General features: G+C 33.7%; 1 protein-coding gene across 2 annotated transcripts; it reads left to right on the forward strand.

Moving 5' to 3' along the window:
* Positions 1-1372: 1372 nt before the first annotated feature.
* On the forward strand, positions 1373-16545 carry LOC109055283 (cell wall protein DAN4-like). 2 transcript variants are annotated; one of them, XM_042765292.1, is made up of 32 exons: positions 1373-1604; positions 3342-3439; positions 4756-5375; positions 5481-5553; positions 5762-5832; positions 6137-6255; positions 7335-7365; positions 7464-7501; positions 7607-7722; positions 8008-8119; positions 8245-8312; positions 8454-8495; positions 8614-8702; positions 8821-8861; positions 9077-9119; positions 9200-9228; positions 9323-9444; positions 9525-9651; positions 10584-10702; positions 11467-11686; positions 11887-12043; positions 12483-12653; positions 12900-13022; positions 13119-13164; positions 13251-13354; positions 13457-13578; positions 13673-13944; positions 14073-14172; positions 14363-14646; positions 15336-15437; positions 15530-15670; positions 15798-16545. In XM_042765292.1, exons 1-32 carry the CDS (start codon positions 1537-1539, stop codon positions 15902-15904), a joined length of 3975 nt encoding a protein of 1324 aa, XP_042621226.1. In that variant the 5' UTR covers positions 1373-1536; the 3' UTR covers positions 15905-16545. The 2 variants fall into 2 exon arrangements, with proteins under 2 accessions (XP_042621226.1, XP_042621228.1); XM_042765294.1 differs by having other exon boundaries at positions 11494-11686.
* The last annotated feature ends 6 nt before the right edge of the window (positions 16546-16551 follow it).

The following is a 16551-nucleotide window of genomic DNA, read 5'->3' on the forward strand; positions in this document are numbered from 1 at the left end:
AAACTATAGGTATAGGAGCCCCTTTTAAAAATCTGCTTAGGGCCCCCAAAACACTAGGGCCGGCACTGGCTTTGGGACACACTTATTCTCATCTTACATACTATTTAGGATGGATAGTATGAACATTGAGACCCAGGGCATGTTTTTATACAGTCTATGGGCAGGGTGAATCGAAAGACTCTTTGTTTAAATAGCCAATAAACTTTGGTTGTGGGGTGGTACTAGAGACATTCTCATTCTAACACTTTTACTGGTCAAAAATCTTTCAACAATATGCTTTTATTACACATAATACGTCATACTTTATGTATGTATGCATTTTATAATGATATATTAAGCATTTTATAAACATCAATCTTGTGTAATTTAGTTGTAGGCCTATGCAGTTATTCGTTTTATTGTATTATGCAAGTTATTTCCTGTTTGGGCATTTTGCACAGAAAAAAAAAATGTGATATGAATCACTCATACAGTAAATCAGTTGATGGGAAACAAATTAATGTGGTGACTAATGCTTCTTGAAATCAGTTGGGACTGTAATATCCTATTGTTTCTCTGTATGGACTTCCTGCTACTTAAATTGAATATTGGAGCATTGGCTAATTGCCCATTTATTGCTGTGTAATAAGCAAAAAGGGAATGCACCCTCCTCTATGGGTCAAATGAGGATTTGGAGTTAATAGGAGGAAGAGAATAACAACAGAGGGAGATTACGAACAGATACAGTGTTATTGCTACAAAATAAACATATTTCAAATGTTAAAACCTACAGAGAATAAATCTTGCTTTTATGGATTAACAGCCAAAAACAAAATATGGGGAAGGTGTTGTCAGGTGCAAACCTCACCTGCTCTTTGTTCAGTAAAAGACAGTTATACAAAGTAACGAGTATGATGCAAGTATGGGTGGAGCAACTTAAACTGATGCCAAACCCAAAGCGGTTATTAGATTTCATTGAAATGAAAACTCCTCCTGTTAAAAGCAGCTCGACCTGTTAGTCAATAAAACTGATTTATAAGAGGTAAATGAAACAGTAGCCACAACAAAATAACTATGTAAAAAATATACCAATGTGTTTTAAACTATTGCTTATTTCTCAAAAACATTTATTTTAATTTCACTTATTTTAAAATATCTCTTAAAATAATCAAGCAATTTTCTCGGCAGTTCTCTGAGGCTCCAAATTTAACCCAATATGCTTGAAGTGTGCATAAAATATAACGGTATATAGTGAAAAATAGGATTATTATAATGATTTATTTGATTTACAGTTAACTTTTAGCTTTGACAAGAGAAGAACACCACCACCTCTTCTTAGGACTCTGTGTTTTTTGAAGATTTGGGTTAAGGAGGGTGGTGCACATAACTCAGTCTTCACTGAAACGCTTCACAAGACAGTTAAACCTGAGCATCTTATAAGTTACTAAGAAACTTCTGGAAGGACACATTTTGGTAGGTGAGTTCCTGTTATTCTGTGGGAAAGCAGGCTGCGGCTGTCAACAGAGACACATTTTTGTGTGAGAGAAGAATATATCCATGGTTTGGTGCGGCTGTACAGATCATGATGTGAAGCACATCAGGTTGTCTGTGCAAGTGTCCATAAGGTATGTGGTGTAAGATAAATTAATATTGTCAATGAATAAATAGATATTTAGTGTTCATTTTATGATTAAAATTTAGCCATGCACAAAAAAAAAAACTTTTGACTGTACAATTTTTACTTTTTTATCTATTGGTTTGGTAATGTTTTATGGACTGTTGCATGTTATTTATTTGATACTATTTATTGTTAATTACAAGGATAGGTAGTACATTTTTTTTCATTCAGTTATACATTAATTAAATAATGAATTATACTGAATATATAATTCATTATATATTTAATTATATATACTGAAACATTACTTTCAATTGTAAGTTATGTAATAATGATAAACTAGTTAAATCACTGGTATCTTTTCAAATAATCAAAATACTGTCTAATTTATAATAGCTTATATTTGGTATTCAGTATATACTACTTATTTGAAAGAAATGAACACCTTTATTCAGCAAGGACCACTCAAATTGATTAAAAGTGACAGTAAATACATTTATTATGTTACCAAATTTCTATTCTGTTTCAAATAAATGCTGCTCTTTTAAACTTTCTATTTATTTATGATTCCTAAAAATGTATCATGGTTTCCACAAAATTATTTCAACATTGATAATAATGAGAAATGCTACTTAAGCACCAAACCAGAATCTTAGAATGATTTCTGAAGGATCATGTGACACTGGAGTAATGGCTGCTAAAAATAAATATTTTTAAAAATATATCAAAATATTTTAAAATTTAATATTTTACAAAATTACTGTGTTACTGTATTTTTGATCAGCCCTGGTGAGCAGAAAAGACTTTTAAAATCATAAAAAAAATGATTTAAAAAAAAAATTTAATAATAATTATTTACATTGAAAATTATTAATTTAAAAAATATTTAGCATTATTATTCACTTTTTAGAGTGATATTTTGAACTTTGCAGCAAAAACGAAGAAAAATACTGTTACATTTACTTTACATTTATGCATTTGCTAGCACCATGCTCTACAGTTTGAGCTAAAGGGAGGTTAATATAGCTATTCTTTAATATATTATCCTTTTTCGGTAACACTTAATCACTATTAACTATGACTTTTCCCTTAATAAATTCCTAATTTGCTGCTTATTAATAGTTAGGTAGTTGTTAAGTTTAGGTATTGGGTTTAGATTAAGGATGTGGAATAAGGCATTAATATGTGCTTAATTAATACTAATAAATGGCTAATATTCTAGTAATATGCATGCTAATAAGCAACTAGTTAAGAGACCCTAAATTAAAATGTTACCTTTTTTTCTTACATTTTTTTTTTATAACTGATAACATTCACTTTTTGTTATTTTTCATCAGATCAGTTGTATTTGTTAGAAATGCACACCCACTATGGATTTTCCATTGAAATCTCTTGATAAACCAGGCTACAGGTTAAGTAAATGTTTGTGAATATTCTGTAGGTCCAGCCTTATGTATTTATGAAATGTGTTAAGTTAGGTATTAAGTTAGCCATATTAAAGTAACTAAATAAAATATGAATTTAGTTGTACCTAGGAAGCGGATGTGTTGAAACTTTATGAACTTAATTGCGTTACCTGTTCCAGTCTTTTGTTTGGGATTCACGTCATGGCCAGTGTATTGACTGGCCTAATCACTACAGGGGTGTGACAATCACTGCAGTTACATCTTGGAAAGTTTTTTTACTTATTACTTTGACACTTTTGGCACTGTTGCAAAGTGAGTTTAATTTCTGTATCTTTCAGAGGGATGGCGACCAAAGGATTGAGTAGATGGAGTTTTGGATTCTGGAGCCAACTGGATTATGTGTTTTTCCTAGTCCTGCTCCTGCTGTGCCTTCCAGGTGAGTTCTGATGTTTGTATAACTGTGATCATTATACAGCTCTATTTGATTTTAGGGATTGTCCTCCTGTTTGTTCACCTATTATGCTACATTTGAGTTTACAGAATAAAGGTAGATGATGAAAATATAACGTCTATTTGCACAATGGCTTGTGTAACTTCTGACGGAGACCCAGAGGTCTTCAATATCCGGTACTCTGCATCTGGACATATACTGCCCGAAAGACTGCTTTTGAAAATACTTCTTTGTTGCATTTATCTAACTTTCTAATGTATCTAATTTATCTAATCTTAGGTTTTTCCATTACAAATTATGCAATAAGTTATGTGATAAGCTGCAAAAATGTCACAAGTTTGTGTAAAACCTGAAGATCATGTGATTCAGAATGATCCAAAGAGTAGAATCTTATTAATAAGAATATTTCTTATTCACTGTTGCAGTTTTTTTTTAATTCTAACATTTTCACTTTATTTCCAGGTTTACTCAAGTGTATATTAACTTTAATTTCCCATATTCATTATATTTAGGCCCATATATATGAGCAGTTAATGTGTATTTGTATGCATGTCTCTCCTAGCGTAAAGAGGAACATCATCTCAGTATTCATTTAATTGGAGTGTATCTGAGTCATGTTAATCATGGGCTGTGATCACTTTGAAACACAATAGCTTAACTGAGTCAACCATACAAATACAGTTCAGTCAACCTGCTGGACATGTTTTAGTCTGGCACAAAACAAAAGCCAATTTCTACTTAAGCTTATCATCTGAAAGCTGAATAAATAAGATTTCTATTGATGTATGGTTTGTTAGGATAGGGCAATATTTGGCTGAGATACAACTATTTGGAAATCTGGAATCTGAGGGAGAAAAAAAAATGAGAAAATCTCCTTTAAATTTATCCAAATAAAGTTCTTAGCAATGCATATTACTAACCAAAAATTAAGTTTTGATATATTTACAGTAGGAAATTTACAAAATATATTCATGGAACATGATCTTTACTTAACATCCTAAGGATTTTTGGCATAAAAGAAAAATCAGTAATTTTGACCCATACAATGTATTTTTGGCTTTTGCTACTAATATACCCCAGCGACTTAAGACGGGTTTTGTGGTCCAGGGTCACATATTTGATTCTTTGATAGACAAAATAATGAAGTTTCCAATAGCTGTGTATTAATTTATTTATTTAAAATGCCACAGATATTGAATAGATAGCGATCAAATTATGTTGTGTCTCAATTATCATAACACCATGCATGTTATAATGATACATTTGTTGTAATTTAATCTTTTCTATATTTTTTCCTGTAGTAACATCAAGCATAAGTGGGATAACAGTTGGGTTTTCAGACATCACAACACCTACAGGACCCCCAAATTCAACAACCACAGATAACATTACCACAATGCAGTCATCTACAACCGAAGGTCTCAGTGGCTCATCAACAGTGCCATTAACAACAAGCCACGTTACTGTGCAAAATACAACAACAATGGTGGAAACCACAGCCACATTTTCTAGCATAAGCACAACTATCCCAGCAACAACTTTTACGATGGAATTCCATAGCACTGATAATCAAACTGTGGAAACCACACCATACACAACCACTGAAAACACGACTTCTTTTGAAACAACCGCAAGCTCCACATCCACCGAAAACATGACCTCTTTTGAAACAACCACAAGCTTCACATCCACCGAAAACATGACTTTTGAAACAACCGCAAGCTCCACATCCACCGAAAACATGACCTCTTTTGAAACAACCACAAGCTTCACATCCACCGAAAACATGACTTTTGAAACAACCACAAGCTCCACATCCACCGAAAACATGACTTCTTTTGAAACAACCGCAAGCTCCACATCCACCGAAACCATTACATCTTTTGAAACAAATGCAAACTTCACAACATTTACAGCAACAGTAAGTAATACAAATACACCATCATTAGCACCACAGTTCCTTTTACATCCTACAGTATGTTGTCAGGCACCATATCAATAGACTCATTACTGATATCATCTTCAGACCGAACCATCATCCTCCGCCAGTATAACTGATTCAACACCACTGCTGACAACCGTTAAACAAACACCATCTGGTAAGACATACAGTATAAAGATCTGTCTCTGTGTGTATTCAACCACAGTTTACACTTTTCCTATCATATAAATTTTTACCTTTCAGTTCACTTTAATTAATACTCTTTTTCATTATTATTTAATACTCAGTCATTCTTGTATTTCAAGAACATTTCTCAAAGCTTTCGGCATGGATACAATGCATAACTGACTCTTTTGTTATTTAAGTGTTTTACTGGATGACTATATCCTATGAGGCAACAGTAGGAGACCAAAGTGAACAAAATCTCAAAACAATGGTAAGTTCAGGAATGATAACTACTTGGGGCAAGTGATACTGATAATCAGTTTAATTTAATTAAAATTTTATTTCCTATATCATAAACATGTATTACTACTGTTAATGATATTGAAAGCATTTATTAATATTTAATTTAATTAGAATTGTATTATTACTGTCAGTTATATCAGAGTTAAAACCTGAAGGACATGTAAAAGAATTATAATATAAAGACGTTTGTAAATGTCAATGCAATTATCTGTCATTCTTTTAAATGCAGTAATATCACAGCTGTCTTCAATTTGTGTGTGGTTTTTTTTTAGTTTGAGTGGTTCTTCAAAGGCAACCTAGACACATGTGCAGTTTCCAGTGAGAGCTCCCCATTTGTGATGTCACAAAGCGAAAGCATATCTGTCAATGTGTTTTATTATGAGCTCCCCAGGTGAAGTACACTGTGGTACTTTCAGACCTATTAATATTTATGAGCATTATGCAATTAGTTTGCTTTCTTCAACTTAAAAAACAAACAAAAACGAATGTGTTTCATGCTTAATGGCTGTTGTTTTATTTATAAGTTACAGTAATAATAACCATATAATGAGTGATGTTTTCGGTTGCTATCAGTGTTACAATTACAAGTAACGCGAGTGATGTAATCAGATTACTTTTTTCAAGTACCTAGTAAAGTAACGCATTACTTTTTAATTTACAAGAGAATATCTGAGTTACTTTTTCAAATAAGTAACGCAAGTTACTTTTTTTCCAGTTTATTGAATGACAGCTCTCCTGTCCCCATGTTGAGAGAAATATATTACTGTAGTTCTAAAATAAATATGAATATGCATTAATTCTTCTCACTCACAAAAAAAAAAACAATACAGATTCAGTATATCTCAAAATGAATAAAAATAATGCAACTCAGAATATGACACAAACCTGCAATAATTAAATTTTTAACAACACAAATATCCTTTATGTGTTTAATCCCATTCTATAAACCAATGTCTTTGCTTCTGACCTTCGATGATCCAGTTCAACCATACTAATAAGCAAAAATTCCTCTAGAAATACATTTGTGTGTCTTTTTTTATTGCTGAAGTGTGTTGAAATCTCTTCTTCTGCATTCTACTGTACAGATGTAAATTTACTTTCCCTTCAGCCTGAGGCATATTCATTTCACTTTTGGTGTGAAAAGGCTTTTATATTTAACAAAAACGGAACTTTTTTATTTTAAAAACAAACAAGCAAGCCCTGTCCAGATTTAAAAGGTAACGCAAAAGTAACGTAACCCATTACTTTCCATAAAAAGTAACTAAGCAGCGTAATTAGTTACTTTTTTATGGAGTAACGCAATATTGTAATGCATTACTTGTAAAAGTAACTTTCCCCAACACTGGTTGCTATTATTTCCCTACCCTTGATTCACACAAGATCAGAGAAGTTGAATCCACTGTTGACAAGGTTTGCTGTGCTTTGAAAAGCTGTGTATTAAATTAACCTTGCCTTTTGTCTTTTCTGCAGTTCATATGTAGAGAAAACTGGCCTGTTTGAAGTAAGTACAGATTCAGGAGTCATGGAAAGCAGCACATAAGATTTATATAAGATTTCAAATAACAAAATAAACGTATGCTTTTTATTTTTCACTATTAGGCCATGGAGTTTACATGTGAACCAAAAAATATTACAAAGTTAGTATCAGTTGCTGCAATCCTTTTTTAAACATATTCAAGCAATACATGAAGTGCTTGTACTTCAATAAACCTCTCTTACATCATCCTGGTGCCTTCTTACAGGAATGCACAATGCAATATTCTACTGAAGCTGAGTGCACCTGTCAGTGTTTGCTGCATGATGAAACTGACAGTGACACTGGAAAGTGTTGTTGTGGTGGGACAAATAGAACGAGTGGGTTAGTAAATCCTTCATTTCTGAAATTAATTAATTAATAATAATGATTATTATATGTTGAATATTTTGGCTTAGAATGTATTAATATTTGATATTGTTTTATATAGAGTTTTAAAACAATATCTTGTTGGTTTCTTTTATTAAAATGTTGCACAAGCAGCAATGTCCACCAGATATAGAAAGTTTAACATATTTTGCAATAAAATACAAATTGTGCTATTTTAATATCATATAGTCTTTCTAAAAGATGTGAGTGTTTGACTGAGATGGATATGTTTTTGCACAGGTGTGTGTGCAGATGACATAACACATTTCTTAGCTGGACAATATAACAAATGCAATGAGACAGTCAAAGTGACTGAAGATGTATGTAGTGTAAAACCACAGAACATTTTGTGGTAAGTTTAGACTTAAACTGGAATAGGATGGTACCATGTGCCACGCTTAAATTATTTCTATTTTTGTAAGGTACAACCTAAAATCATATTGTTTTCAGTCTCATTTCTTGTCATTATTTTTGTAGTGGAAACAGTACAAATGTGATTTTTCCGTTGGATACTGGTGTTCAGGAGATCTGTCCTACTATGCCACGTAAGGCTTCTTTTATAAACCTCCTGTGTGCTTTAGATTCATTATATTTCATTGCTCAAAACATACAATGTTAATGAACAACTACACATTTACAATCACATGCACATGATGTTTTAACTTATCTTTTGTTTTTCCCTAAAGCACCGCCAACATGTACTTGTTCCTCACACTGCAATAACTCAGGTAAGATAAGTTCATCATGTAAAGAGTCTGTAAATTCACAAAAACTGCTTCAAATATAAATACATTTGAAGGGTAAATCAGATCAAATGTTATATTTACATGTCCTCCTCTATTTTAGATTTCTACTATTACCATTTTAACATTACTTGGTCCACTGAAATTTTCTATGCGGAATACGAGTATCCCTACTACACGCTACGCCAGTCCGTAAGTATCTAGGTTATTATTAAAGACAAATCGCTGGATGTCTATTCATAATTTACATAATGATTTGTAAGTTTTGTTGATCCTTAAATTGCTTTTTGTTATTTTTATTTTTATACAGGTTTATCAGTTGTTAAATCACTCAGAATGCAGCAACATTTTGTGAGTTAAGACCATTTTTACTCTTTTTGCTTTCAAATAAAAAAAAAGTATATTTATTTGCCAAAGCAATTTATGGTGCAACCATTGTGGTCATTGTCCCTGAAATCGAACCCATGATACTCTACCAGCTGAACTGCAGGATATACTATTATGATAAATACTATAATAAAACCATAGTGCATTATTAACACTCCTCTTTTACTTCTGCATTTTAGATCTGCATGTAACAGTGTACAAACTTTCAGAAATCACATTCAGGTAAGTTATCATGAAAATAAAAGATGTCCTTTGGTCATAGAATGGTACAGATCTCTTATTTGCAGTTCTGACTCCTGCAGGACATAGGTGTGAATTATTTCACAGAAAGGTATGTTGAGTCTCACTGCAGCATGATTTTATGGTAAAGTTTGTTGTACAGTTGATGGGTGGTTAATGTACTGCTCCTTCCTCTCTGGTCCAAGCACTTTTCAAGTTATAGTTAAACTAGACAGAGCAATGGACCTGTGTGATGTTCACACAGCTGTAGAGGCCATCTTTGAACCTCAGAAGAACTTCACCTTCGACGGAGTTGTGAGCAGAGTAGGTAAGTGTCTTTTGTAAACATAGCTATATATCAAATTATTTTCTGAATATATCTGATGACATACTTGTGATTATTTTCAGCTATCTGCTCTTATTCTTCGGATCCTTTAAGAGATTATTTCATATGGAAGCCGTCTTTGAGTACAAATTTCAGTTCTGAAGGCTTCTGCATGGAGTCAAACAGAGAAAACTTGTTGACAGATTACTGGTTAGTAAAGTTCAGTGTTTTCTTTGCAAACAGTGTGTCATATATGTCAGTAGATGTAAGTATGCTGTTTGTATTTATTAGCAATATTCATCTGCCACAGACACGTACAGTATACAGTGTATGTGCAGTGTATGTGCAATTGTCAAGTTATGAGTATATGAATGAAGGTGTACAGTATATATATAATCTAAAAATTTTAACACACACACATACTGTGTTCTATGGGTTGATTCCATAGACATAATGTTTTTATGCTTTACTAACTGTATGATGTTTTTTTTTATTTTGAACAAACTGTCATTTCTATCATCTTATCCTAGCCCTACACCTCAGACAAAACAAAACCCACTTCAATATAAAAAAAAAAAAAAAAACCAAAACCTAAATCAATAAGAATCATAGGTCAACATTTACTGGTATTACTATTTCTGTGGTCCCCATAACATAGGAAATATGAGGACACACACACACACACACACACACACACACACACACAAACAAACAAACAAACACACAGTTTGTTTTTGTTTTTGTTTTTTGTTTACGGGGAATCTCCATAGGTGTAATGGTTTTTATACTGTACTACAAACTATATATTTTATTGCCCTAAATCAAAACTTGGCCCTCACAGGAAACTTTGTGCATTTTTAGATTTTCAAAAAATAAAAATAAAAAATAAAAAAAGAAAACACCATTTAGTGTGTTTTTTAAGCCTTTTGAATTATGGGGACACAGGAAGTGTCCTCATAAAACACCTTCACATTGTAATACCTATGTCGTAAGAATGTCATTATACAAATTTTGTGTCCTCATAAACCTCATAAAATATTAACACACACACACACACACACACACACACACACACACACACACACATACACTTGTGTATATGCATTTTCTTAACAACACTTTTAAATTTCATATATTTACAGCTTAAGAGGACTGAAATATTTGGAAGGAAACGTGGGTATAGTCATTCCCCTGAATGGCAGCTGTAATTCATCTACACCCATGTTCCAAAACATTACCACAACTTCTCCATCTTTCACAGGTACCGGTACGCTCTCGAACACAACCACCATCAATGAGAGTCCAATTTTGCTTGAATAAACTACTAATTTACTGCTTAATAAATATTTAATAGTTAATGAATAAAAAATTATTAATATTTAGTAAAGTAGTTGTTAAGTTTAGGTATAGGGTTAAGGGGATCTAAAATACAGTCCTGCAGAATAGGCATTAATAAGTGCTTTATAAGTACTAATAAACAGCCAGTATTCTAGTAATATGCATGCTAATAAGCTAAATAAACTAGTTAACAGTAAGAATTGGTCTTTAACATGTTGCCTTGCTTAATTGTATTTTTTGTTTGAGAAATTGAAGCCTATTTTAGGACCATAAAGTTTTATTTTTAAAATTGTGACTATTTTTTATGACAGTTAAGTCAATAAAAATGCCTTAAATTAAAGGCAATGCAATAAAAAGCAACATGATAAACAAATATTGTAATATATATGTATATATATATATATATATATATATATATATTGCATTACAATACTGACAGTGATTTTTTTTTTTTTTTTGCATTACAGTAATGAAAATTTATAATAATGTCCTACAGTAGGTTTTATTTTATAATATTCTATTTCATTCTTGATTTTGGGGTAAAATGTGACATGTTCTTGACCGGTTTAATGAGATTCACCTTGTTACTGTCACAAATTCAATGTAATTATTAATGCTGTTTATAGAATAAAAAGATAAAGAAGCGTTCAAAAATTAATCAATTTTGACCTCTTCTTCTTTGTATAGTGTCCACGACCACGTCAGGGGCATTAGATGCTGAAGGACTGTTGAAGTTGAGTGCAAAAGCCCCGTCTTTAAATGCCACGCAGGTGGAGCAGATCTTATCACAGCTAGAGTCACTCCTCTTTGGGCCCAACATCAGTCTGGCCTTGGCAAACACCTCCATCAATATTGTCAGCAACCTCCTCAATGTTCCTGTAGCTGTAATGACTCCTTTCTCAAAGAGGTGAGACACACTCATCTGTGGCCAGGTTCATTATAATTTTGTCCCATTTATTATAACATATTAGTCAAAGAACTGAGTCAAGCCTTAAAAAGGGCCAATGTAGAAAGTACATTTACCTAAATTAAATGTACATAAGATTCAGTAAAAAAATATTGTCTGATATACTGTTTACAGTCAAGCTGTTTGTCTCTGGTTACTAGGGCCATTGGGATTGTGGATACAGTGGGTCTTAAATTGGTTGTATCAGGGACGAGTCAGTCAATACTTTCACAATCACTGGCAATGGCAGTGAAGAAAGTCGATGGGACCAACTTTCAGGAGACATCCTTCTCGTTAATCGAAACATCTAACGTGCAGGTAACATTTTCATTATTAATTCTGATTCAAATTCATCATTTTACAGACTATATATATAATGGAAATGCTGCTGTTTGGTAGCAAATGTAGAATAAGAGAATAGAAATAGAGGTAAATTTTTTTATTATTATTAATATGTAGGCTGGCCCTAAACTGGTTTGATTGTCATGAATTAATTAATAATAATTATTATTCAATTTAATTTATTTAATTAAACTAATATTTTTGAGTATCTCAGAGTAGACTTTGCCAGGTTAACTGCTTTCATTATAGGCATTTTTGACAATGATCAATTTTATATCACTTTGTATAATTATCATGGCTGTACACACTACACTACACAAATGAAGTGATGAAACTGTACATGTTGATGAGTACAATGATTTGGGTTTCATGGATCAAAGCACCTACTTTGGTTGTGCTGTGTTTGGCATTACAGATTCAAAGTCACCCCAGCCTGGAGACTGAAGACATCATGGTTCAGGTCCGGTCCACTCTTCTGGGTTCAATCATCCTCCCAGCATCCCTCACACAGAACCTCACGGCAGAACAGCAGCGGCTCGCATCCAGAGTCCAGTTCAGCTACTTCCAGAAGAGCACCTTCTTCCAGGTCTGAGACAGAGCAATGCTATTGATTCAAATTAATTGGCTTTGTGACTGCTGCATATTTGAAATAGCTGAACGGTGTAATGTGAACTGATTGGATATATGACTTAGTCTTGATACTATTTGGCAAGCACATCTTAAAACATATGCTTGTATTGCTGTAGTTGTGTTAAAAGCTTTAGTTTAATTCAGGTTAATTTGATCAGAGTCACAAGTTTCTCTGAACGCTTTTTATATATTTTTTTTGTAGGACAAAAATTTGGGTGAAAGTAAACTAAACAGCGGGATTGTGGGTTGCAGTGTGGCTAACCTGAGCATCTCTGGTCTACAGAAGGAAGTGGTGATAACCCTGCGAAACACAGGGCCCATTCCGGTCAATATAATTAACATTAGTATCCCAAAAAATAAAAGATTTATACTTCAATACAATGCTGCTTTCTTGTCTTACTCCCTTTTTAATCCTCCACAGGCTAATTATAAAGCTTCCTGTGTATTCTGGGACTTTGGATTAAATGGTATAAGTTTTTCTTTTAATGTTTGCTTCTAACGTTCGATTTTGGTGTTGAATTGTATGTTTTAACCATTGGTTATTGGTTCACAGGTGGCTCGGGTGGCTGGAATCGTTCTGGATGCCATGTGCTGAACTCTTCTGCTGAAGAAACTCAGTGCGCCTGCAATCACCTAACCAGCTTTGGTATTCTGCTAGTACGTTACAGCATAAAGCATATAAATGACCTGACATACCCTTGTTCAATATTATATTTAGATTCTTTGGGATGTTATTTATAATTGTGTTTTGCCTGACAGGACATTTCAAAGACTCCCATCACTGGACAGCATGCTGAAATCCTGACATACATTACATACATAGGATGTGGCATCTCAGCCATTTTCCTCTCTGTCACCCTGCTCACATATTTGGCCTTTGGGTATGGATCCCCCCAACCACTGGAGACTCACCATTTACCTTTGATTTAATTTAATCTATCTGTCTATATAAGAATTTGTTTTGTCTCATGATAGTAAACTGCGCAAAGACATCCCGTCTAAGATCCTTATTCAGCTGTGTTTGGCCTTGCTGCTGCTAAACCTGGTGTTCCTATTGGACGCCTGGCTGGCTCTGTACCCAGATGCTGTGGGTCTTTGCATCTCCACTGCTTTTTTCCTGCATTATTTCCTCCTGGCATCCTTTACCTGGATGGCACTGGAGGCCTTCCACATGTATCTGGCCATTGTCAAGGTGTTCAACACCTACATCTCCCGCTTTATGGTCAAGATAGGACTTGTTGGATGGGGTATGTGACCGATTTGTTACTTACATTGTACCGGCACAAGGTCATGTTTTGTCTTTGAAGACTGCTTTGTAGAAATAGTTTAGTCTATCTGAGAGCAGATGAGCTCAAAATATTTTGTTTCTTTAAAGGCATTCCTCTCGTCATAGTCATAATTGTCATAGCCTTTAACAAAGACAACTATGGCCTTGTGACATACGGGAGATTTGGAAATGGAGCAACTGATGATTTGTGAGTAATCCCAATCCCATTTTTTCTCAGCACTACATTTATATTAAATATATTTAAAACATGATATTCCATATAAATTATAAAAAATTATTTGTAACATTTTAATCTCAAATTAAACTCTGAATATGAACGATGAAACATTACAGCTTTCTTTTATGCTCTTTTTGTAAATTTTGTTTTCTACCTACAGTTGCTGGATAAAAAACGACATTGTCTTCTATGTTGCTGTGGTGGCGTACTTCTGTCTTGTCTTCCTGCTGAACTTCATCATGTTTATCATCGTGATGGTCCAGCTGTGTCGCATTAAGCAGCAGAACCCTCAGAACGTGCAGAATCGCAGCGGCTGGCAGGAGATACGCAGTGTAGCTGGACTCTCCATGCTTCTGGGCCTCACCTGGGGCTTCGCTTTCTTCGCCTGGGGTCCTGTTAACCTGGCCTTCATGTACCTGTTTGCTATTTTTAACACTTTACAAGGTGGGTCCCAATATGCACAGATCCTCTACCATTCTTGAAAGGCTAAATTGACCCTTTTAACTTTCTTAAAAAATGTCTCTGGTATTACTGTGCACTTGCGATTATTACTTTAATTTAATTAATTTTAATGACATTAATTTTATACATTTTTAATTAGCACATTTATTTGACTTTGTTATAGTAAAAATATAAAGGCAAGTTATTTATTTCCACATAATATTACATGATTTCTCACAAAGTATAAAGTGTCTTTATATATAAAAATATATGGCTGACTTTATATTGGAAGGGGATCCTTTGCAAGGGTATTAACATATTTGTGGGTCCTCGGTAAGCAAGTTATATATTTTTACAACCATTCAAAACCATTCACAACCATTCTCTTATTATAACAATTTAAAATAAAATACATTTTAAAATAAAATGTATTCTTGTAATGGTACAGCTGAATTTTCAGCATCATTACTCTAGTCTGCAGTGTCACATGATCCTTTAGTAATAATTTTCAACAATGTCCATTTTGCAGGATTGTTGTGTTCAGATGCTACTTTAATTAGTTTCACATTACGCAACCCACTTTGTCAGAGTTCCTTAGCTGAATCCATAACATTATCGGGTGACACATGTCAAGGTTTATTTTTAGTGTTCTAAAGGAATGTTGACGCTAGAATGTACCTGTCCCCTCGCAGGATTCTTCATCTTTGTGTTCCATTGTGCCATGAAAGAAAACGTCAGACGACAGTGGAGGACATACCTGTGTTGTGGCAGCCTGAGACTGGCAGAAAACTCAGGTAAGAGGCCTTTGGAAGTTCATGCAAATGTCTGACTTGCTTTAATGCAGAGTATTTATCTAATAACTGCCCTTCTATCTTTTACACAACAGACTGGAGTCGCACGGCAACTCAGAAGAAAAACAAAGCCTCCAAGAAAAGAATGTTTTCATTCCGCTCGTCGAATTCTAACAATTCGAGCTCATCTTTCCTGAACCATGACAGCTTGGCATCTGATATGCCAATGGATGTTGGTGAGTATTACCTGCTACTGCTATTTATTCAAATGTAGCTATTTGAATAATCAATATGTCTACATTGGCCAGATTCATTCTGTTGTGAAAGAAGTTAATCATTTGAGCTGTTTGTCTGTGGTTTCAGGCAACCCGATGGACGACAGGAAAATAACTGCAGCAGAAAAGCCCAGCTCAGGTTCTGACGTGGTATTGAACGAGATCAACAACCAGTACCGAGGTCAAAGGTCATAATGAATAAACTGATCACAGCCGGAATGAGTGCATGTGCATGTATGCATGTACTATGTTCTAATGAGTCACTGTATTTCACTGGTATTATAAATTTACAGAAAGTATTGCGTGTTGTATATTCAACAGAAATATTACTTAAAGCTTTTCAAAATAATAAAATGTACAACATAAGAGTATAACAAAAGAAATACAAGTTGTAGAGTGCCTTGTTGATAATTTCACAAAGTTTTTTTCACAAACACACTTGTGCATTCAATATGCAATATACTGTAATCAAAACAAATGATGGTGAATAGTATTACTGATGAATTATAAAGAAAGTTCTGAAGGTCCCAATGTTGCTGTACAAAAACATCTTCAATCTGATTGGCTGACTGCTACACAGTTTCCATGAATCAGACTGCACAGGTTAAAAGTCAACCAGGTTTACAAGGAGCAAGGCTTCTACTGAAACATTTTTTGAAGTTCATGGCATCAAATGAATTCCATTTTATTTGGACACATGAAAATGTCTATTCACACTTTTTCTTAAATGTAATGTTGCATAGTTTGTCTTGTGTTATGCTTTCACAGATTTCAGATCTACCCACAGTTTCCACAAAAATATTAAGCAGCACAGCTGTTTTCATCATTACTAATAAGAAATG

Source organism: Cyprinus carpio, chromosome A10 (genome assembly GCF_018340385.1).
Source record: "Cyprinus carpio isolate SPL01 chromosome A10, ASM1834038v1, whole genome shotgun sequence".
Taxonomy (NCBI): Eukaryota; Metazoa; Chordata; class Actinopteri; order Cypriniformes; family Cyprinidae; genus Cyprinus; species Cyprinus carpio.